The following is a 24,322-nucleotide window of genomic DNA, read 5'->3' on the forward strand; positions in this document are numbered from 1 at the left end:
AAAGGTGCTGAAAGGAAGCCACTAAGTGGCTCTTATCATGCGGTTTCCCTCGCGTGCTCTCCTTCTTGGTTTTAGTGCTGCCTCTGGCACCATTCCCTGCTACTCCATTGTCGAGTGCCTGTCGCTCTCCTACACCTTGACCTCAATTGCACGTTGTCGATTTCTATGTTCCCTGCAGCATCTCCATGCCCTGGGAAAACTTAAAGGCTGTTCTTTAAATGCTGTTATGGTTATTCTGCACATATATTCCCATATCGGCCACTTTGTGCCTTCTTTTTTTGGAGTGAAAACATTTGTGAAACAGAAAGGCATTTGCACACTCATACAAACTGTAGGGGAATGATTGCATACATTGAAAGTTTCCTGTGCACAGTTTATGAAAACGTACTTTTCTAACTTTTTGCCCTCATCTATCCAGACACTATTTCTCCAGTTTCTCTATCAAGGCTGATCAGGTTTACACAAAAAAGTAGCTTTGTTGCTTATGTGTTTGTTACTTGTAAATAACAATTGCTGAAGCGAACAATTTCATTAGAAATCTAGAGAGCATTTAGCCACTGGGTGAATGGTTCTGGGATTCTTGGCTGATGTTCTCATGTGTCCTTTAATCTCCCTTGCCTCGGAGGGATGGTGTTGGTACGATATGCAGGATGGCTAGAATGGCTTAATCGTGAACCCGGGCTATGTTCACTTGTAAAGGCTATGTACTCATAAGGTGTGTCTTTATTTCAGAGCGACCGTCTTTTGATCAAAGGTGGCAAGATCGTCAACGATGACCAGTCTTTCTTGGCCGACATTTATATGGAGGATGGGTTGATAAAGTAAGTGACTCAAGTCCTGAGGTAACCAAAGCACACCACAACATCCTAAATGTGTTCAGGATTTGAACAAGGCAGGCTGATTTCAATTTTTGAGTGTACTAACATTTATTTTTGTGAGAGCAGTCCCATAGTAAGGATTTGCGTACATTTGATTGAGAATGTTCAACCCCATGCTCCCCATATAGTTGTGAGAAGATGTCATTTACCTCCTCATTTGTTTCCTGTACACCCATTGGCTATACTGTACCTTACCATGTTTTCATCACGATATTTTTTTTTTAATGTTTTTGTCACTTCCTCTGTCAATCGTTTAAAAAAACAGTCACAATTATTTGTGTCCAGTCTTTGAGTTCCTCCAAGAACACGCACATGTGTGCTCGCAATACGCACTCCCTCTTTGCTGCAAGATTGGCCTTTCACTCGCCCTTAGGAGTATCCACTTCGTTTATTAGCTCCTGCTGCCCTTTTCATGATTTCTGATTTCTGTCTTTGCACCTATTTCAATTTCACACCGGTACCATCTCCAAGTGAGCTGGGCAGACACAAGTTCCTGTATGCCGTGAGGATGTTAGACATCAACTGTATCCCGTTTTTGAGGCATCGGGTTCCTTAGAGATTTTGAGGCACTCTCATCTGGGGAACAGGCCAACCAGGGAGATGTGGAGAGGCCATAGCAGTAAAGCACAGCTTGAGCATGAGAAGCATACTGCCGAGGCATTCAGAAATCTAGGGAAGGAAGCACCATGGAAAGCGGTTACGAAAAGCTGCTTGACATAATTGTAGGATGGCAGTCTGCGATGGAGACGCTCGAGGTGCCCTAAATGGGACACTAGAAATCCATGCTGACATCAAGCGGAGTTTAGAGATATAAGTAAGGAGCTGTATTAATCGTATAATACGCCAATTGGGGCTAATAGAGTAAATGTGTTATCAGATTGGATACATTGAAGATTGATAGGATACATTGAAGAATGATGAAAATGAAAGACAGCCCAAAAATTGGCATTGTGCGCCTTATGTGGAAGGAGAGGGTCGAGAGAAAGCAAGTGAGATGTTTTTTGGGCAGAACTAGGAAGAATGTGCAGGGCCCGCTTAGAAGCTGCTTCAAGGGGTAAGTGGTGCAGAGAAATGCACTTGGAGTGACTCCCGGAAGCCTATGCAGCAAGAGAAGTATATTGATGGTCAGGCAAGGGCACAGGAAAGGCACGCGAAGCAGCCACCTGATACAGTCCGAGACACACTATGTTGGAGAAGCGATTTGTAGATGAAAAACAAATGCATGTTGTGAGTCTCTGGCTGCTATGAAGATGGTAGATAAACGTTAAATTACCAGAGCCGATTAGGAAGTCAAGTGGGGAGTGAGAATTGGCTGTAAAATGGCAGAGACCCACCATGAATGCAGGCAAACCAAAATGACTAGGGTGCCCTACATTTCTCTATTTACGCCTTTGTTTTTAAATTAAACAAATTGTACTGCAAGTCCTCTTGAGCACACAAATGGGTGCACAGAGGGTAATGTGACCACATCATGTGACTGGATTTGCATTCTTTCCACATCCTGAGGGTCCTGCCTGGGAAAAATGTAAATCCCTGGGCTTACAACACCCAGGACCAAACCTGAATCCTAACTGGAAGTCTGGAAGCCATCTTATTGGCACCCAGATGGTCAGGTGATGCACTTGTTTGTCAGTCTCCCCTGGGAGTCCAGTCCAGATTTCTCCAGTTAAGTACCAAAGGTATTAAAGGGCAGCTCTCTCTTTGGGCCTGCAAGAGCAGGAAAGGGCCAAGAGCAAGAGCCCCTGCTCATGCCAGGACTTCACACTGCTAGCCCTTTGCCTGACACGATAAAGGGATCCTTCAACCAAATGACACTCCATTTGCTGCAGCCCTGCTGTTCCCTCACAGGCCCAAAGCACATCCTTGCTTTATGCCTGAACTGCCTTTTGCTTACTTATAGCCCAATTCGAGCCCACCTCTGAACTTGCACATGCTCCTTCAAAGCTAGCCTTTGCACCACTTTCTGTTCACCCAACTACTCTCCCTCTTGGGCTTCATCCTTCTTACACTGTCTTTACGTGCCTATTTTTCTACCATCAATCATGCACATTAACTTTGTCCCATTCCTCCTTGTACTCCCTTCTCCGCCTCGCCTTCTCTCGAAGCCTTGAGCCACAATTTGGCCTAACCTCTACCTCACTTGCACCCCCATGCATCCACACCCCTCCAACCTGATACTCCTGTTCACTGAATATCTCCAACCTCCTCTATCCCACTCGTCTACTGCGCAACACCTGCTCATCTTTGCCACCTTCTATCACTCTTTCACTTGGCCTTGGACTCCACAGTCCCTCTGCAACAAGTCTTCTTACATGGCTTACCACTTTGACTCTTATCACCCTCAACTTTGACTCCTTGCCATCACAGAAACCTGGATATCCCCTCATGAGTACACTTGCAGCTCTCCATGCTGATGCTGCTACCGTCTCCCACTCTTTCCGGCCTAATGGGCAGGGTGGTGGTGTTGGGTTCCTTATCAAAAAGGCCCACTCACCACCACCTCTGAAATTGGCTCTACCTCTTTTGAATATGTTATTCTCCCCTGGCTCTCTATTGAACCCCAGACCCCTGGGCCTCTTCACTCATTCCCTGATCTAAACCTTCTCCTTCAGTTACTTCCCCCAATATCCCCATTAACATGATGGGGACTTTAACCTTCCCAAGCCATCCACAGCCCTCGCCTTGAATGCATCTCCTTCCTACCCGACGTCCCAGTCTTCTCCATCCAAGACGAGCCTAACCACGCTGGTGGGAACTCTCTTGACCTCGTCTTTCTCTCCTCCTCTGCTCCAACCTCTCCATTGACCTGACCTCTAACCCCCTCTTGAAAACTATGTTCACTTTAACATTTTGTTCCCTCTACACTCTATTCTTCCTTCTTCAATGACCAAGGGGAAATTCAAGCAGCACTCTCTTGCTCTTGCCTTGATGGTGTGAGGACAACTCTCGTCTCTCCTGCCCCTCTAGTCCCCACTCCTGCCTCTTTCAATGACTATTCTGTAGTAAACATTCCTCGAGGCCGCACTTGTGTATGGCTCCAACTTTCCCTTTTAATTCTCAACACTCTAAATTCTCTTCTATACTTGTCCTTTTGGACACCTGCTGCTTTCAACACAGTCGACCACCTCTCTTCTCTGTACACCCCAGGACTATGGGTTTCTCAACTCTGTTTGCACATGGATAGCCTTCTACCTGTAAAGTTGCTCCGTTGAAAATCTCCTGATACCTGCGAACCTCTGACCACCACACCCACCCCTCCTCCTTTGTCATCTTGAAAGTATCAGCCCTTGTACCTTTTTGCTCTTCACCCTCTGCCTTAGTTACTGATCTCATCACCTCTTTGCTGACAGCACTCAATATTTTCTCCTTTCCCGCCTTCACCCCAGCCATTGTGCAATGGATCACCATTGGTCTTGCTGGAAGCCATCACTCAATTGCTCTCTGCTGCCTCAAGTAGAAATAGTCAAAAATAGAAGTCGTCCTGCTTTTTTTCCAATGCCATCCCTACTCTACCCTTGCCCATCTCCTTCAAGTCTGACTTTCTTGCTCCCTTTCCTAAGTCTTACAACCTTGGGTCCCTCTCTGATGAGGACCTTCGACTGCATCAATTCATCACTGCTTCTGCTGCTCATATGAACATTCTCAGCGTTGAGCAAATGTGTTTGTCTTACCACTCTACAGAAACATTACTCTCCACCCTCATGCCCAGCATACGCTACTATTGATCGCGCCTGCTCCTTGACCTTCCTCTTTACTCCTTCCTCCCTCTAGAAAGTCCTGAACATCGCTGCCTGCCCTCTCTTCAACCTATCCAGATCCACCCTCTCAACCCCCCCCCCACACTTCTACCTACCCACACCATGCTGGTTGGCTCTCCATGCACAACGACTCCCATCTCAAGCTTTTTCTCGTCTACAAAGCTATCAATGGTGTTGCCCTTCAGTACTTGTCTGATTGTATCTTTATCTATTAACCATCCAGTTCTCTCTCTTCCCCACTACTCGCCCTACTCCATTTTAATTCCCTGGCCATCGCAATCAATGCCAGCCAGACTGGATCTTGTCAAAGCTAGGCTTAAACCTCAGTTACCTGCCAAAGAGGGTGCATCCCTGGCACTAAACCCCCCCCCCCCCACACCCTCTCACGCCCGCAATCCCCCACTCACTGCCTCCTCCATACCTGACCCCACCACTTCCTCCAGTGCTAGGTAATAAAGGCCTTTTGTATATTTTGAGTACTTCGTTTAAGTTTCAAGCACTTGCACCCCCTAGGTTAATGTTACTTTGTAAGTCACCCGTTTCTTAGGTTCCATGTGTTAATATCCTCGCAAAAATATCGCCATATTTTTGCGGCGATATTAAGCCATGGAACCTGCGGTGGACACCCCTGCAACCCCTGGTCCCATTGCCCCATAAATTATTCCCAGTAATAATATCGCCTATGGCCTTACCCCAAGACCATATATATATATGGCGATCTTATTGGTTGGGATAATATTACATGATACCATTTCTTATATAGTTTTGTTTTGTCCCTGGTCTTTGTTCCACTTTTTTCACGACCTGAAACTGGCTCATCACGTGTTCTAATCTTTGCGCTGTTGTATAGGCACCCTTCTGGGGAAGGCCTCTGCCATCTGTGAATGGCTGACTGCATGTCATTTATAGCCTTGCAACACAAAAAGCGTATCATTGCTATTGTAGAATAAATGTTGTTAGTTGGTGCGCCTCTTGCATATCTGGATGACCCTGTCAATGTTTTGCTGCGTATTTAAAATCAAATAGAGATCGATTTGTTCCTGGAGAGGGCCATGACCTGTTGCAACATGTTGACACCCCCTTCTGTTTCATTGCATCAGAGAAATGGCCCTGTGATTCTCTTGTTGACCCCCGGGCTTGTTTCTATCACTACTCTGATGCACCTTTCAGTGTGAAGATGACCTAGCAGACGACGCATGGACATGCCATGCACCTGCCATCGTTCACTGACCGCTAGCGGTTGGGAGTACTTATATTTGCAATGCACTCAAAATAAATGTGCGTTTTTTGTCTTGTGCTTCTCAATTACTAATGGCCTTTTCTTTACACTTTGGCAAATGCGGAAATGACTGAGCCCATGCATGATATTTGGAACGGCGACTGAAATGAGATACAAATGCAGAATCATGTTTTTACATAGACTTACGGATTGCCTTATTAAGCAGTGGTTGGAGTCTTTGCAATCTGTTTTGAATAATCAATGCAACATCGGATGCAGGCGAGGCCAACTTGGTTTGTCTAGTTATCGAGAATAGCATCATTTTCCACTTTGCTGAGGTCTGGGGCATTGCATTGATGGCAGCAGCCTGACCGATGAGATTGCGCTTCAGGTCTTCCTCTTAAATGGATTGAATTGTGCTGCTGGGAAAAGAGGCCGCAGTTTCATCCCATGCTATACTTGTTGTCTGGATAACCGATAAATTAAATTGCCAGAGTTCTGTACAGTGTGTTCAAAGAATCTAGGTCCGAACCTAAAAGTGCTTAACTTCCCAGTTTGCTCTATATCTTTGCTCACTGTGTGGACTTCATTAATATTGATAGTATATGTATAGATGCTAACCTTTAAGCATATAATCATTTAACATTTAGGAGGCAGACTTTTCCATTGAACAGCACTCCTCAGCAGGCACACTAACTTCTTTCTGACGTGCAGGACTCTGTAGTGTGTGGGGCTTACAGCTTTGTTTTATTCAAAAGAAACAGAAAAGGGGTAAAGTGGGAAGTATGGTCTACTATCTTCCCTGAATTACTCTTGCTTTCAGCCAATGGGCCAGTGGTGCTTCACTCCGGTTGTGCCTTGTCTTGACTGATACTTTCAATGCAAAACCCTCTGACAGACCAAATGCTCAAGATGTTGGCGAGAAGCAGCTGCACTGTGATGGGTATAGTAAAGGAGCATTTTGAAATGTGCAGTCCATCTTATTGAAGCTATTGTATTTGGCCCTAGTTTGTGAGGTGGGGTCCAGACTTGAAATTTTGATATTGTCATAGAGGTTTTCCTTGAGGGTTGTGGTGTAGAGGGGGTAATTCTTTGACAACCCCACGTGCGTTGAACGATAAAGAAATTGATTATGGTTGAATCGTTCTATTTCTGTATATTTTTAATTAGGGTTCCTTTCTGTTAAAATATAATCTCAGTGCAGCTATTGCTTTCCCTGATGGCACTTGTTGGCATCAGTTTGTACCACGTGTTCCTGCCATGTATTAACTCTTCAGTGGATGGAATATTTAAAAGGTGACAGAGCGAGTTGGAATATAGGATTCTGCTTCGCCAGGAACTTTGTGGTGTATGTGTGTACAAAAGTAAAGCCAGGGAACCTCCTCAAATTGATATGGAAAGTTGGCCGGTCTTTTAAGGCTGGTGCAGTGCTAGATTTCTTTAATGCCTACGTGGACCAAATGCAACCCAGTTGGTTCTGAATTGGTCCACAGCCCTTACGTTTTGGTTGCTTTTGGAGGGACATCCAGTGTGCAGTGTTCTTAAGTAAGAACGGGGATGCAGATTTTTACTCCCAAAAAATCTAGAGAGCCCCTCCATCTACTATTGATGATGGCTTTTTAAAAAAATACACTGTCTTTTCTTAAGTCGTGAACAGTGACCTTTTCTTCCCTCCCCCTTTAACACCCACCCACTCACTACACTAGCTTCTGTCCAAAGAGCCTTCTCATTGAGTGGTGCACATTGCCATCTAGAGCGACTTAAGAAAAAGGGGGGGGGAAATAGGGTTGTGTTCACAAAATTGGCACTTAGCCTTCTTATGTCAAATCTTTTTGTGGAGATTGTCCACTTAAGCAAGAATCATAATTTTGGTTCATGGGGTTTCCCCTTGCTTCTTGTGTCCTGATACGAAAAGCGGGAAACGCCCAGATAAATTGCAGAACTGAAATAAAGTTGGAAAATCATTAACTCGTTTGTAATTTTGACCTTGTCTCCTCAAAGGCAAGTCTACACAATTTGCAATGTTCAGTCTTATCTTACTTTAGTCTAGGTACCCCAACCCTTTTCTATTGCATTACCTTCATTTCTTCTTTGGAAGTTCAATGGTAGAGGAAATTGAACTTTGGTCCGGTTACCAAGATTAGCTGCTTCATTTTAATGTTACCTGGAGTAAACCTATACTGCTGTATACCCGTTTTGCAGGAGTTTCTCATGTGGGTTGAGAGTGGATGTTATGCTGAGACATAGATTTCTTTGAAACCCTTAAGCATCTCTTCAGGTACTACAACAGTACTTGACTTGCTTTGGGAGAAATTTGGTAAATTCGTAAATGACACGGATTGTCTTAAAACAGTTCAGTGCTTGGAAGGAAAATCTCTGCTGTGGTAGAATTTTAGAGTGTGATAATGTTGATGCTGAATGTAAGATCGTTTTTAGTTTAATGTGATGCTTTTTGGATTCAGTGCTTTATGTTGAATTGTCTGCATCAAGCGCTATTTCAATTATTTGCATTAATATGCTATTGTGTGTGTATAGTTTGTTTAATAAACGAAATTGCGCAGAAATCGGAAAATGGAATTAAAGTGTCGCGGTACTATCCGCATTCCCACAGCACACAATTTCTTACTCACCAGCCAAAGGCTAGTTGTGAGTGCACATTTTGAGACGTGTTTTTGTTTTTCTGCCTGATAAAACTTGTGGGCGCTTAATTTGGTGTGAATCAAAGCATTGTGGTCTTCAATGTTATTTTAGGTTTGTTCTTTCAGTGGAACAGTGTACCCATTGTCAATGGTTATCATCCATAGAGCAACAAATTCACAAAGCAATACATTGGCTTGCCATAACTATTTTGGGGATGTAATGGTCGCTCATCCATCAGTTTTGTGCTGAGTGAAGCTGTCTAAATCGCACTCTCTATAACGCATAGAGATTTGAGTCATTTAGAAGCGCGCGCACTCAACAAATTGAATCGAATCCTGGCGCAGGCGGGACAGTAGACTTGATGGAAAATGTAGTCATATAGGCATCAGTACCATTGAAATTCACAGAAAAAGAATAAAGCTTTCATTTGAAAAGGTGGGTTTTTAGACCTGCTCGAAAGGCCGGGAGGGAATTGGCGTTCCTTAGATTCAGCGGGAGGCTGTTCCACAGTCTAGGTCCAACAACTGAAAATATGCAGTCTCCTCTTGAAACAGTTTGTCCTTGGGATGGTAAGCAGATGTTTGTCTTCCGACCTTAGGGCCCGAGCAGGATAGTACAGACTCGGTTTATTCATTAAATAGTTTGGTGCCAGACCATTAATACATTTATAGACCAAGCAACCAATCTTGATATGCGATCCTCTACCGCTAGCCAGTGAAGGGAGCGGCAGAGGCCTGAGGTTGAGGTGTTTTTAGATATGCAAATACCAATCTTACTCCTGCATTATGTGCTTTTTGTAGGCGATGGATCTGTTTGGCTGGGACGCCAGCAAGGAGTCCATTGCAGTAGTCCAGTTTGGAATTGACTAAGGCTTCCATGACCAGAGCACGGTCCGTCTCGGGTACATAAGGAAGTGCTTGCCGCAGCAGGTGGATGTTGAAAAAAACTGACTGTACTTTGGCTGAAACTTAACCGTCGCAGCCCAGGTCACTCTGCCAGATGCATCCTAGATTTTTTTACCTTGGAGGCATATTTAAGTCTGGACCCCAGGAACAGGCGTGAGGGTGGGCTACTTTTCCCCTCCAATAGATGTTTAGGTCCAAACAGAATAACCTCTGTTTTCTTGGGTTTGAGCTGTAGCCAGTTACCACCCGTTTCCTCCAGACATCTGCCTACCTTGACAAGGGCATTTTCCACATTATCAAGTCTGATCTACAGCTGCGTATCATCAGCGTAGGAGTGGAACCTGAGACGGTGGTTCTCCAAAATGTCCATTATTGGGCGTAGGTAGATATTAAAAAAGAGGGGATAGTGCAGAGCCCTGTGGCACACCACAGCATTGGGAGAAGATTTCAGATATAAAGCCTCCCAGCTGTACACATTGTTTACGCCCTGTAAGAAATGAGGCGAACCAATCCAAGGCACATGCGTCCCCATTCACTATATTCTTTATGCAGTCTAGCAAAATGCTATGGTCCACTGTGTCAAATGCAGCGGATATGTCTAGCATTACAAGCAGGGAAAGTTTACCTGCATCCCTGCCTGCAACAACTCGTCACATACCACCACCACCACCACCACCACCAATAATGCCGTTTCCATCCCAAATTTGGGGCGAAAGCCGGATTGCAGAGGATGAAGAAGACCCTTGTCTACGATGTAGTTCTGGAGCTGACTTGCGGCTACCTTTTCCAAAACATTTCCCGGCCACGGAAAGCCTCCAATGGGGTGATAATTCTGATAGTCTGCAGGGTTGAGACCAGCCCTTATTAACACAAGGGAGATGACTGACCGTTTCAGAGGGTCTGGAATCGCCCCCTGCGTAAATGATGCATTTGCGAACTTGGTCATAAAAGGGGTTAATTCTGACGATAATGGCTTAGCAACAAGTGCTGAAATTGGAAAAAGTGAGTCATTCGTGGGTTTTAGTTGTGACAGGCGGCTACATAGGTCCTCCTGATGCCTGCTTAAAACTAAACTGGGCAATCCCAGTAGTTACGTTTTCCATTGCCCTAGTAGTTTCATTAATAGTATTAGTAGCAATCAAGGGAGGCATACTATCTGGCTCCATTTGAGACCTGATGCTATTCTGAATGTTCTAAAGGTTTTCCCTGAAGAAAATGTTCAGCCCATTTACATGGTCTACAGAGGAAATCTTCACTAGGATATTCATATTGGGATTAACAAAATGTGCAATTGTTCTGAATAACTCTTGGCGATGATTCGCTGCAGCTGTAATTTTTCCAGCTAAGAAATCAGATTTAGCTCTGAAGATGGCCTTTTTATAATTGGTCAAAGCTGTTTTTGCTAGAAGGGCATGTTCAGGCAACTTTGAAGAGTACCGTCTATTCATGTGATGTTTTTATTCCATTTTAAGCTCTGGGAGCTGTGTTATACCAGACCTTAGAGGGTCTTCTAGGAATACTTGACCTCAATGGGGCATATTTAGTACAAATATTTCTCATTTTTTGAGTCCCCTGTTTAAAAAAGACGTCACAACCTTGAGATAAGGCACACTGACTTGGTGACTCCCCTACCTCAGTACCAGGTATGCTATCCAGTTCCTATTTCCTAGATATTGGCACTTTACTGCTGCTACTTGCCTGCAAAGTTCATCAGCAGTGAAAAATGTTCATGTTCTAACATTTCAGCTCCACACTAGGTTTTTAGTTGCACAATTCAATTCTTTACACTTCACCCAAGATGCAAAAACCCATCAATGGCTTTTGTTGTTGCATTGTAGACTGCCTATTCAGAAGTAGTTTCTTGCAAGTGATCATAGCACCACTTGACCATCTCCAGATCTTTATCACTGGCACAGCTAGAGAAAAGGTGTGCATCACATGACTAAATCGGCAAAGCTCTTTTTGAGCCACCATGGTTTCTCTAGTTCAAGATGGATTGCTTGTGAATTTAAAAGGATTACGATGTAACCATTGAAGATGCCAAAAGAGCAGGAATTTCATGCCGATGGTAAATAATGCCTCTGGCCTTCAGTGTTTTTCTAGGCACCCTCAGAAGGCATTCATTTCGATTGCAGAGTTGAGAAAACACATTCTGTGTTTTCTGGCTGTGTCAGGCTTTGTATAGCTGACAGGCTTGTCGTCTTGTCTTCCAAGCTCTGCTTGTCCCTCAGTTCATCGGTCTTCAATCTGTTATTCAGTCAAGATCCATTTCTTACATTGCCAGCTTGTGATGGTCCTTTTCCAGCTATTTGTTGGATCAGAAACTGGCCCATAGCAGTTTAAACTAAAAGTGGCAGTGCAATTAAAAAACGCCAAATAGTTTGAAGGAATATTTTACAGTTTTTTTTTGTATGTGTATTTGAAAAGATCTAGCACATCATTCAATTGTAGCGCTTAGTACAGATTTGGCAGTTTCCCTTAGGCCCGGTTTTTAAATCATCTACGATTTACTGTTGGTGCATTCCTACTTAGCTTATGGTTGCTAATGATCTCTGCATAATCAGAGTGTGCCATTGCCAGGGCATTGTCAGTTTTTACAACCTTTATATGTCCAGGTTTAAACAAATATTTTCATTAACAATTTCCATTTGATAAAATCTCCATTTGCTCACGGTTTTACCTTTCCAGTGCCATTCTACTCCCATTTTAAAACCCACTATATTTCAATTCTGGACAATACTTGTGTACACCGAGTTACCAAAATTTCAGTTTGACAATCCCAGTATAACTTGAGTTTGACAATCCAAGTAAACCCACAATTTACACAATTCCATTATACTTTGTGTAACATTCAATTTACACAATCCCAGTATATTCAGTTGTACCACCCCAGCATGTTTGCTTTTGTTCAATCACGTTCTATTATGTTTGCCAATCCATATATTCCCAGTTTGATAACTACGATAATACCTACTGTTTTGCACTGTCACTGTACTCCCGGTTTGAACGATTCCAATATGCGCAGTGTGCAGAAATATCATTCTCCAGCATTGGGTCTGGCATGGATGCGCATGCTCATGAATATTTCCTGTCGTCAGACTGGGAATCCTCAGTAAAAAAGAAAGCAGTCTTGCTTTAAAGCTTAAAAACAGCCGTTCTCCTATTAACCAATCAATGGCGGTTGGGTCATACAGCACCCATCCAATGATGATCGTCTCCTAAAACCAACCCCCGGTGGCCATCTTCAGATTTTGAATCGCACGCTTTAGTGCTGGGAGCCCTCTTTTTAGTTGCTTCACGAGCTACTTCTTGATTTTGCTATTTTTTGGCAAAAATTCATTACATTTTTGTACAAATGGTCAGTTGGACCGACCGCTTATCCGTACTGGTGACGTGGACCCATTGCCGGTGAAGATCAGGCCGTGGCACCGTCGGATCTTCGTGTCAAGTTGGAGGGCCTAGTCGAGGCCCACTTCGTGCCTCGTCGTGTCCGAAGAAGGCAAGAGGAGCCTGTACAAGCTCTGAGGAAGATGTGGTTTGAGGAACGTCTACATGGAGGACAGGCACACAAAGTGTCATTACTGTCCACATCCCGAACACGAGGACTGATGTGAAATCTGCCAGGGTTTCCGTGCCAAGACAAAGCGGGACCGTAACCGTAGGTTTGTGGCTTGGCTGAAGGAGGAGAGGGGCCACAGGCGTTACCCCCTGGGCGCACAGGCCGCATTCAGGTCAGGATCACCGTTGGAATATTCACCCTCTGGGAAGAGGTCTAGATCCGCTGAGGGTGCTCCCTCATACATGATCCGGAAGAAGGCGAAGCGCCATGCTGCTGATCTGACAAGGGCCGTGACAGCGGGTCCCAGTTCGGTGTACACTCGCTCACTGTCCACGTTAAGCCTGCCGGTGCATGGTATGTCTGAAAGGCTACCTTCCGCATAGGAAACATGGCCAAGGAAGGACACTCCCAAGAAAGACTCATCCACGGCGCCTGCATCCAAGCAGAGCCGGCGAGTCACAAACTAAGGTCCCCGTCCCCGGGTTTTGGAGATGAAATGAGAAGCAAGGGCAGTACATAGGGCCTGGGAGGAGTAGAGACTGCAGTAGGGTTGGCCAGCTCCTTGCAGATTTTAAAGCGTTCGGCCGTGTTAGATGCCACAGAGACACGGGTTGGATGTGGGCTCTCTTCTTAGTGTGGACAGAGTCGGTATTGCCTTTGGAGTAGGTGACGGGCCAGTTTGTCAGAGTATGAACAAGAAGACCTCCATTTCCTCTCAGCTGCCCTACGCTTACGTTTAAGTCTAGCTAGGTCAGAGTCATACCAAGAGTTGCACTTTGATTTGGGCTTCAAACGGCTCCTCATGACACGGACTGTGTCAGGATGTGAGTCAGCCAGAGGTGGAGGGGCGGGGGGGAGATGGTGGTGGCGAAAACCTCCAGTGACACACGCTTCATGGGCCGGATGTCCGAGAAGGTAGGTGGCAATGTTGGTGTAGACTTGGCCTGTGGGGCAGAGAGGGAGAGGGAGAGGTGAGGTGAGGCGAGGTGATCACTCCAGGAGATCACTCCAGGAGAGAGGAGTGGTCAGAGGGATGGAGAGGGGGAGGTCCGAGGTGATCAGGACAACAAGTGTGTGCCCTGCAGAGCGAGTCTGGCCAGAGGGGAGGATAGAAGGGATGAGGGAGTCACACAGGTCACGGAAGAGTACAGAGTAGGAACAGGGCGTGTCCAGATGAATATTGAGGTCATCAAGAAGGAGTTGAGAGATTGTGGCCAGGAGGGAGGAGGAGAGGTCTGCCCACTCGGAGAGAAGGGAGGTGATCTGACCAGGTGGCCGGTAGATAGCCACAGTAAGACAGTGGCTAGGAGAGCAAGAGAGCCTGCAGACAAGGCATTCGAAAGAGGAGTATGTCTGTGTGGGAATGATAGAGGCAGGGATCCACTCAGGAAAGATCAGGGCTACCCCCCCTACGGACTGAGTGGATCTGGGTGCAGAGAGGATCTTGTAGGCATTAGGGAGGAGAGTGTCAAGGTCATGACAGAGCTGGCTGTGAGCCATGTCTTAGTAAGACCGAGGACCTCAAGGTCAAGTTCTTCCAGGAGGTGGCAGATGTCAAAGAAGTGTGTGACACAGCAAGCGTTGAGAGTGGCTAGATGAAGGAGGTTTCCAGCCTTCAAGACCTTCCGGTGAGGGGTACAAATCAGAGGTACACCCTGTGGAGGTGAGGTAGGAGCCCGAGTTTAGGGTAGAGGAGGAGGGAAGAGAGGGCAAGGTAGCCAAGGGGGGGGGGGAAGAAGGGTGAACAGCAGGAGAAGAAAGGAAATTGATGAGGCAATGGGAAACGCCTGTCAAAGAGGAGGAGATTGGCCTGAGGGCCTTGGACCATGACGGTGCCCTTAAGGTAGACCTTAATGATGGCATTAGAACAGTCGAAGGGGGCCATAAGAGCTTCCCATCGGGTGCCACCATTAATGGGAGAGAAGGAGACAGGGCAGAGCACAGAGATCTTAGTCCATAGATCTGGTGCAGGAACGACAAAGAGGATGTCGGTGACTATCTGGCCGAAGGACTGGAATAAGTGTCAGCAATAGGGAGACCAGGGTTGCAGGCCGAGGTATCCTTTTTGAACTTTTTCCTAGCAGACTTGGTAAGAAGGGGAGGATAATCAATGGAGAAGCAGGTGGAAAAGATAGGAGAAACAAAGTGCCATGGCAGTGGTAGCGTGAAAAGGAGGGATGGTGAAAGGCAGGTAGGAGTGGAACAAAGACTGGTGAAGTCACTGGGCAAGCAAGTTTCAGAGAAGCAACGGATTACAAGCAAAGTGCGGAACAGGTTAGCAGAGTACAGCACGATTTGACTTTTAAACCTAAAGCACAAAACAGCAAGAAGCTAATTTATAGTTTGGTTCAGATGCAAGCAAAGGGTCAAAATGCAATGAAATGCAGAGTGCCAAAATACAAGTAGAGAGGGGGAGTGAAAGACCAAAAGGGAACAAGTGAGCACAGAAAGGAGGGAACTAACCCATAGTTACGGAGGAGAGAACGTCAAGGCAGGCCATGCATCTTGAAGAGTGTGTTGGCAGCATCATTGAAAGGTCTGGTGCCAGGGTGAAGAAGGGACCCAGAGTAGCGTTCTGGGTGCAGACGGGGGCCTTAGGACTGGGCCTTTGGTGAGGGGGCTGGCTAAAGCCTGCCGGTCCCCAATTGGCCAGAAAAGGGCACTCAGCAGCCAATGAAGCTGCAGGACAGAGGAAGGCAGCTCAGTCACACTGCCATAAGCACAGAAGAAAAAAGGGTCGGCCATTTTAACAGCACCGCATGTTAACCAGATATAGCAGGCAAAAATCGGGGAAGCACAAAAAGCTTCATGTAGCAGTCAGCAAGTGAGAGGAGAGAGGCTGCCAGGTAGCGCGGTGCAAATGCGCTATATTTACAAGCAATTTTCGCACAAATTGTTTTGTTAAAGAAAATTGCCCCAAATTGCTTTGTTTGTGCCGAGGAGGTGCAAAGGTTTAGGGCAAATGCACCTACCTCCTGGAGGAGGCTGCAGCAGTCCAACAGGATTACAGATACTCGGATGCAGATGATAAGGATGCCAGACCTGTTCTGATTCACTCTCTTGCCAGTACAAATCCAAATACTGCAATATTCTCTGACCTGGTGTCCTCCCCTGCCAGGCCAGAATAAACTGCTACTTGTAAGTACTTCTGTGGTAAAGGTTAAGTTTAACTAGGTTAGAAATGTCTTGCTCCACAACATCATGTGTTATAAACTCTTCAACAGAAATGAGAACCACGCTAGTGCTATTTGTTACAACTGTGTGTTCGCAACACTCACTGCAGGTTATGCTCATCTCCCTCTGAATTACTTCTCTCAGAAGGGCAGTCGGTCTGCCACCCTTGTTTCTCCCCTTTAGCATCAACCAACTACTGATAAGAATTCTGTTTCACTTTCACAATTCTTTGGTTTTGGCAATGTGGGTTTAAATCATTTTTCTTTCAGAACCTCTTTTTCATATGGGCAATAGTGTTTACCATTGTGAACTGCCTCCTTCTGGCTTGGGCAATTCTGGTTCTTTCGTAATTGCTTAGATATGTTTTTGTTTTGGCTTGGGCAATGAGCGCTTGTCTTTGCTTTTATAGATATTACCCCCTCTTGTTTGCTTTTATTAGGTGCCACAATGTCACAATCACACCCTTTTGTTATGAAAATAAAGTTATTTTTCTGCCCTCTGCGCAATGCTATATAAGCTTGGTTCACAACAGCAACTTTTATCTGCTTCGCATTAGTCTGGTATTCAAAAGACTTCTTCCTCTGCAACGCTACTTTGTTTAGCTCTGTTCTAAGACTAAGATCCCTGTATTGGGCTAGCGGGTCGTTATGGAGCGCTCTAGGGTCACAATGTAACGGTGAACTCACTGGGTATGGTGTGCGTGTCTACTTGTTTGATGCCTCCAGGTGTACTGCTTAGATTTCCCTACACGGCCTGGCAACATCCTATTCGAGGCTTCCGGCGTCCCACTTCTGTCAATTTCAGAGCTCTTATGACTTCTGCAGCTACTAGGAGCTCGTTCACCACCAATGCTCGTCTGACAGTTGAAAATGCTGTAAAAAGGTACGCTCTCCGCTGTGCAGCCTCTGCAGCTGCAAACCCGTCTTCTCAGGACCGGCATTTCAATTTCACACCGCTGTGGTCCAGGCGTTTTTGCTCACGTCTGAATTCTGCTGCCAGGTGGAGTTGAAAAAGCTGCTCCACGTTCCACTAGTGCTCTCCCCTAATGCCTACACCGGATGGGGTTTTTTATACCTACTAGTCCTGCTCCAGTGAGGGTCATTTTCTTTAATTGACTGCAACTGGCATTGTCGTACCTTTGTCAGCTTAAACCTCTCCTGAAGATATAGCCTCCCCTTGTCCCATGTTGCCAGAAGAGATGGAGGTATACCTGTTTGGCTGTGCCTGTTTCAACTTCATGACTGAGATCATTGCTGGTTTAGTACTTGTGTGGGACTGAGTAGGTGGTTAAGCCACTCATCAGACCTGTTTTCCTCCAGATCAATAGTCATTTCGTCACAATAATGCCAGTATATTTTTGGTTTGACCGTCCCTGTGTAATCCAATTTTACAAACCCATTATACTAAATTTGATTTGGTGATTGGCGCACCACAATACTAAGTTCAATATGAGATACAAACTATAACATTTTGTCCATTTTTTATTTGACCCATTATGCTTGTTTTTATGTCTGAATACTCATACATACGTATGTGACCGTAACTGTGTGTTTGTGAATGTATATGAATAAGGCACTAGTTGGAGTAGGTTGGTAAAAGAAGTTTCTGTAAGCTGCTCATGTCAAGATTATCAGGGACTTTTAGGTTTCAAGCAGGCAGTAAATTGCTCTCTTCAATCTTAAACCTTGCAGTATGCTTCCAGTTGGAATAACACAAGTATAATTACAGTCCACACATACCATGCACTTTTTCCCTACTGGCTATCCACGTTTACAAAGTGCCAGCATGTTCAGAAGTATATTCCGTTTTGCAGGCCCTATTCTGCTCCCAGTATCACGGTCTACTCGGATGGCAAAAATCCTGGTAGATTTCCAGTTTTCACAGTCCCAAATGGTCTACCTTCAAAAGATTCCATTCCTTGCTAGTAATTCCAGCCTCCTATTTGGAAGTGGTTGCAGTTTATACTGTTCCACCTGCTTTGTCTGCTGGGTGATGGCTGCATAAAATCTCAGATCTGCTGACCACGCCACTGCCAATTCTGGTCCTCTAATAAATGTTCTCTGTATGGAAATCCCGTAAAATCAGATAATCTGTGGAAGGTCCATGGTCACCTCAGACTCCAAAAAAAGACCTACTCCATTTTCGCCAGTGGCTCCCCTGCCATGATAAAGGTGCACCATGAAACCATTATTGCAAACCCACGCACGTTTTCCAATACTTCTATCTTGGCCTCCATCTTGAGGAAATTTCCTGGGCAGGATTTAAAGCGATTCATGCCCTCCTGATGTTGGTATGCTGTTTATTCCATAAACCTAAGACTTCACTGTCAAACGCCCTCTAATTTGACCACTTTGCCAGACAGGTCTTCAAGTTTGGTCTCAACTGATTGAGCTGCTTTCTCAGTTTTCTCTGATTGTTATTAAAATGTGCATAGAGGGCAGTTTTTGTTTTGAGGAGTGCCCTTACGCTACAACCCTTGACTTCCATTATTTGGCAGTTGCTCAGCACCTTCTGTGGCCATTTTTCTCATTGTGACTTCAGGTCCTCTCCTTCATCTTTCCTGTGCTAGTCAGCCTCTCCAAACATCTACCGAGATGCCTCCAAATTATCCTCACCAACCACAAACTGTAGGCCAGCGGCTCTTGACCGCTTCGCAGGAGATGCTCCACAGTCCTCTCCTAGACTCCTCTCCTAGGCCTGTGACTTGTGAGGGGTGGGGGGAGGGATGCCCCAGATAGCGATCCCACCTCCACCAAGAAATTGCCATGGCAGGCAGCAGAAAAATTTACCCAACCAAGGCTCCTGAATCCTTTGTGCGTTTGCAGGAAAATCTCATGTCCACATTGGGTCTGGTTCCATGCAGCACTCATGATGACCGGTCAGACGTCTGCTCACTACTTCATGATTACTCCAGTTACTGTGTAGCAAGATGTAAGGTCTTGTCCATGATCAAGCCCCTTCAATGTGTCCGTGTGGGGAAGTCTTGCTGGTATCACCGGTGCATCGGGATACAGCGGGCCTTTTGCATCCATATCCCCACCACAGTAGCCCCTTGAATAGTAGCAGGTGGCATGAACACAGAGCATTGGGCTGGAGCCTGGATTCAATGCAGTCATCTTGGGTCCCAGCTGGCTTGTCTCCAAAACATTTGTTTTTGAAAAAACATGTATTTTTAAGCAAGTAAAAATACCTTAAGTACAGGGGTAAACATTTTAAGTTACTAGCCGACATATAAAGCCACTTGCCACCTCAATTCTTTACCTATACACACCACACGTTATTTCTTACTCTAAAAGGGTTTGTTTTTGTTTTTTGTTTTATTCGTATTTATATAGCGCACAACAGCCCGAGGACATTGTGGCACTTGTTACAGTACAAAGCTTAGTTACTTAGTTACATGGTCATTAGCAGTATATATACAGGTTACAATATAGTTATATTACATTTGTGTTATATTACAATATACATGGCAGAAGTGGAGGAGGCAGTCCTCCACTTGCTAGTTGAGGAGAGTGGCCTTGAGGTTGTTGCGGAAGACGGAGATGGAAGTTTCAGCTCTAAGGGTGGCAGGGAGTGAGTTCCAGAGTTTCGGTGCAATATAGGAGAAGCCTATACCTCCCGCTGTGGCTCTCTTTATGCGTGGTATGTGTAGCTGGTTGGTGTATCTGGTGGGGCGAGTGGATGTGGTCCTTGATATTGCTTCAGATAGGTATGCAGGAGCAGTTTTGGTGATGCACCTGTGAGTGATGGTGAGGATTTTCAGAGTAATACGGTCTTTGACCTGGAGCCACCGTGCTTCACGTCTGGCGTGGGATATATGGTCTCTTCTAGGGATGCTCATGGCGGCTCTGAGGGCATTGTTTTGTGTGGTTTGCAGTCTGAATGTTTTTGGCGGAGGTGCCAGCTAGAAGGGCGTTGCAATAATCGAGTTTGGCTCCTATAGTTGCTCTAGCTATGGCCAAGCGGTTGGGGGTGGATAAGTAGGGTTTAATGGCATTGATGAGTTTGGTGCTGAACGCTGATGCAGAGGCTATGGCGCTGACTTGTTTGTTCATCAATAGATTTGCATCAATGTGAACACCTAGAGTCTTGACGGAGGATGATACGGAGATGGTCGAGTTGTCTATGTTGAAGTTGTTATATTGGGGGCTTAGTTTCGATAATGTGTTTGTATGGCCCAGGATGAGAATTTCTGTCTTCTCCCCGTTAAGACAGAGGCCATTGATTGCCATCCAAGCTTGGATAGTGGCATAGATGTTGTGAAGGGCCGTGGCGTCTTGGTCATAGAGTCCAGATAAGGGTAAAAGTATTTGAGTGTCATCTGCATAGTTTGTATATGCAACACCCATGGAGTCAAGTAGGTCGAAGAGGGGTTTTGTGAAGAGGTTATAGAGGGTGGGGGCTGTACAAGATCCTTGGGGGACACCGCAGTTTATAGTGGTAGGATCTGCGTTAGCTGCGTCAGAGTAGACCTTCATGGCTCTTCCTTCAAGGAAGGAAGTGATCCAGGATGCTGCTTGATTAGAGAAATGGGCTGCATGGGTGAGGTGGGTGGTGAGTGTTTGGTGATCTACCAGGTCAAAAGCAGCTGATAGATCGAGGAGGAGGAGTAAGGCAGGTTTGCCTTTGTCCATGATCTGTGAGATTTGAGTTTTAGGTCTAATAAGGCGGATTCTGTTCCATGCCCGACACGGAAGCCAGATTGTCTTTTGCCTAGTATGGAGTTAGCTTCTTTGTATGATTGGATCTGGATGTGAGCTGCTTTGTCCTTAAATTATCACGAGCCAATGGCTAGTGGCGAGTGCACATTTTGCACCCTGCCTAAGTAAACTATTTATTTTTTCACCATAAAATTATTTTATTTCCAAAAGTAGGGTGTAAAATACTCCCACTTCAACATTTTCTTTGGAACACCTATATTGGGATTTTTACTGTGTACCGATGCCATATGCATTGTCTACAGGTCGCTCTGATAGATCTGAAAGGGAGTTGGGTGGTTTGGTTAGTCTGGCGTGGGGAGATAGATTTGTATCCTGTTTTGTCGCATGCAGACTGGAAATACCCTTAGATGGAGGGAAGATGGGCAACAAAGAAGGTGTCTCAAAGAAAGATTATTTTACTAAGAGGAACAGCAACTTTAGTATACAGTACTCAAAAAGGCATTATCACAGTAAAAAACTGTCACTTGGATGTTTACTTCAAGGAAAAATAAAAGGGGTACAGTGCACCTGTAGCACTGCACTGGAATTACAATGGTGGAAAAGACTCGTTCTCACCACTGGTAGAATCGTTCTTTCCACTGGTAGACTTGGGGGTCTGACCGGTGCACCCCAGATGAAATAAAAAGCGGGTGAGTGAGGCAAAAGGGCCGTACTCTGCCAAAATAAATCTGTTGGAATCCAGACTTAAAGCAGATATGTTGGGCGACTCCCTTTGCACTCTGCAGGAAAGTTGAAAAAAGAAAACCTTTCCTAACAGAAACTGAACCAGATGACTGACTGCATTCGGTCAATATAGTTCATGACAAACTAACATACCTACTAAAGTTTTACTTAAAGTGTTCAGCCAATCCACAAAACTCCAAAAACTGGGAAGGGACATCATCCAACTCTCTGATCGGGGATGCTGGGCCAACTCTATTGAGTGGACTTTCCAAGTTGCAAGGAAACGACTTAAAGGACCTCCAACCTTTCTATAGGCTTACTACAGGAAATCTGTCCTTTGCCATGGTCTTGCTTTAGTCCTGTAGAGGGAGCTGTCCATGGTTCTGAAGAAGGTAGCTAAATTTGTGTTGATCAACACCTTCTTAAGATCCTGCCCGGTCTGCCTGTGTAAGCGCATGCTTCAACCCTCGTGCATGACTGTGCCCTCCATTCCTGGAAAGGCTGTGCCCAGTGTAGCCCTCCCAACCGGTAGAATGGATTAGCCAAAAGTACTATAGCTTTTAGACTCTGTCCTCCAGCTCGCCCCACGTTGCTTGAAAAGATGCACAGCAGCCCCCACACTTTTAGATAACACATTTCTTTCCCTGATTGCATCAGTTTTATATCTTTTACTCCAATGAAGCGAATTTTCTTTGTCCATATATGATGCCAGACTTTGTTTTTCCTTTCTTGATGGCTGTCACAAAGGCTCGTTGCAAAGGCGGGTGTGGCTCTAGTTGTAAACCGTGCTGCCACCTGCAAGGTTTTGGCTGAGCTGAGTATATGTTGACATGGGATGACCTGCCTTAACCTCTTGTATACCTCTACAGGCTTCATATTTGGGCCATAGGTTGTGAAGTGGGTTTGACGCATGCCTCTGAAAAGTGAGTACTACTGGGTGCGAATCTCGTATGCTCCAAAGAATTATTTATTCAATTTCTTTTGCTGACAGGGCAGACCTAAATAAAATATGGGGTCAAAGCTTATGTACACTTGGGGCAGCAATTGGCCTCGATCACCAATCAGTGAGGCTGTACATTGACGCTTGAAGGGTGTAAATAATGGAGACAAGACCCCAAAATGAACCCCTTGTCTCATTGGTCCAACTTCAGCTGGCAGGGCGTCTGGAAGATAGTGACGTTGCCCATAATAATGTGGCATTTTGCTGCTCTGTGCCCTCAATTGGCCATTGGAGATGGCGTTGAGACTGGCTTAAAAAAGGAGTGTCTCTAAATTGTTTCAGATGAATGGGAACCAGGCAATTAATATGTAAGCATTTTAAGTGCACTGATCCCTGTTACAATTTTGAAGATTTTCGGAGAATGGGGGACAGTGGATATTCTTCATTTGCACCCTGGGAGGCATCCATTCAATAAAAATGCTCAGAATGTGGACTGTATTCACAAAGGAAAGCCTGCGTTCCGAGCAGTTTGATTAGTCTCAGGCTCTTCCCTTCCCCAGACCCCCTTCCCATTAGCACCCATGTAGCTCCCTACATGGGTGCTAATGGGGGGCCCCCTTTTTTTGTATTTTTCTAACAAAAACAAACCACTTGCCTTTATCCCAGGGCTGGTCGCTGCAGCGCTGTCGTCCAGGCAATCCCTCTTCAGTGTTGACGCCAGTCATCGGCATTGAAAACGTACTTCCTAGATGACAGCGCTGTGCGTCAGGAGGCGAGGGAAAGGTACGTTTTTGTTTCTTTAAAAAAAAAAAAGAAATAGCACCTGTGTATGGATCTACACAGGTGCTTATGCCGATATGACCCAAGGTGGAGGATCCACCCTGTAGCTAACGGCCGCCACCTCTGGGCATATCGCCTCAGTATCGCTTTTGAAATGAGTTAATGCAAGGAGTAAGAAGTAGTTTAGCTCTGGCAAAGAACCACTGAATTGCTATGCTTAGTTTTCGTTATCAACAGAGCATCTTTTAGTGGTTTTTTAAAAAAATGTTTTATTTTTTTTAATTAAGCCACCGTAGGTCGAACCATGTATACTTTATTGGCCAAAAGAATTGCTGAATCAACTTTAACAGATGGGCCTGCCAGGCTCACATTGTAGGCCCCAGCTTGTGAAATCAATTGGGGCTCGATTCCTAATCTCATTTTGACTTCTTTGCAGCTACTCAGTATCTAATCTGTGATAACCTTGAGAGGTGGATGATACTATTTTGCTATTGTACTGTTTCGCATCTGTCTTGTGTTGCTGAACTGCACCATTCCTCTTTTATAGGCAAATAGGAGAGAACCTCATTGTGCCGGGCGGTGTGAAGACCATCGAGGCCCACGGGAGGATGGTGATTCCGGGCGGCATTGATGTGCATACCCGCTTTCAGCTGCCAGACCAGGGGATCACGTCAGCTGATGACTTCTTTCAGGGAACCAAGGCTGCTCTGGCTGGAGGCACCACCATGATCCGTAAGATAATGGCGTTTTTGTATTTGATAGCCTGGCTTCCTTGTGCTTTTAGTAGCCTTTTCCTGGAGATTTCTTTTCTATTTAACTGAGCTTTATTGGCTAAATGACCTTGTAATTCTCTTTCCATTTCCACAAGTAGACGCGCTTTCGAGCGATGATCTTAATTTTGGTCATGTACCGCTGTAAATCCACGTGGGAAGTGGGTCTGGTTTGCATGCTCCCAAGATGCAGTAGAATGATTTACTGCAGAATATTGTGGAATTACTGAAAGCTGCATTTGTTGGATTTTGTTTTGATGTAGTTCTTCAGCAAGAAGCACCATGCAGGCATAAATGTATTCGCTTCTGAGGCTG

General features: G+C 45.3%; 1 protein-coding gene across 3 annotated transcripts in view; it reads left to right on the forward strand.

Annotated features, from left to right (window-relative positions):
* The window catches only part of LOC138491968 (dihydropyrimidinase-related protein 2), a 581,041-nt gene that overhangs the window by 328,313 nt on the left and 228,406 nt on the right, over nt 1–24,322 (forward strand). For all 3 annotated transcript variants that reach the window (XM_069618857.1, XM_069618856.1, XM_069618858.1), the window contains 2 exons: nt 733–821; nt 23,785–23,969. In XM_069618857.1, the coding sequence (XP_069474958.1) occupies nt 733–821; nt 23,785–23,969 (274 nt within the window). The remainder of the gene's footprint in view (nt 1–732; nt 822–23,784; nt 23,970–24,322) is intronic.

Source organism: Ambystoma mexicanum, chromosome 10 (assembly GCF_040938575.1).
Source record: "Ambystoma mexicanum isolate Mex_15411 chromosome 10, UKY_AmexF1_1, whole genome shotgun sequence".
Taxonomy (NCBI): domain Eukaryota; kingdom Metazoa; phylum Chordata; class Amphibia; order Caudata; family Ambystomatidae; genus Ambystoma; species Ambystoma mexicanum.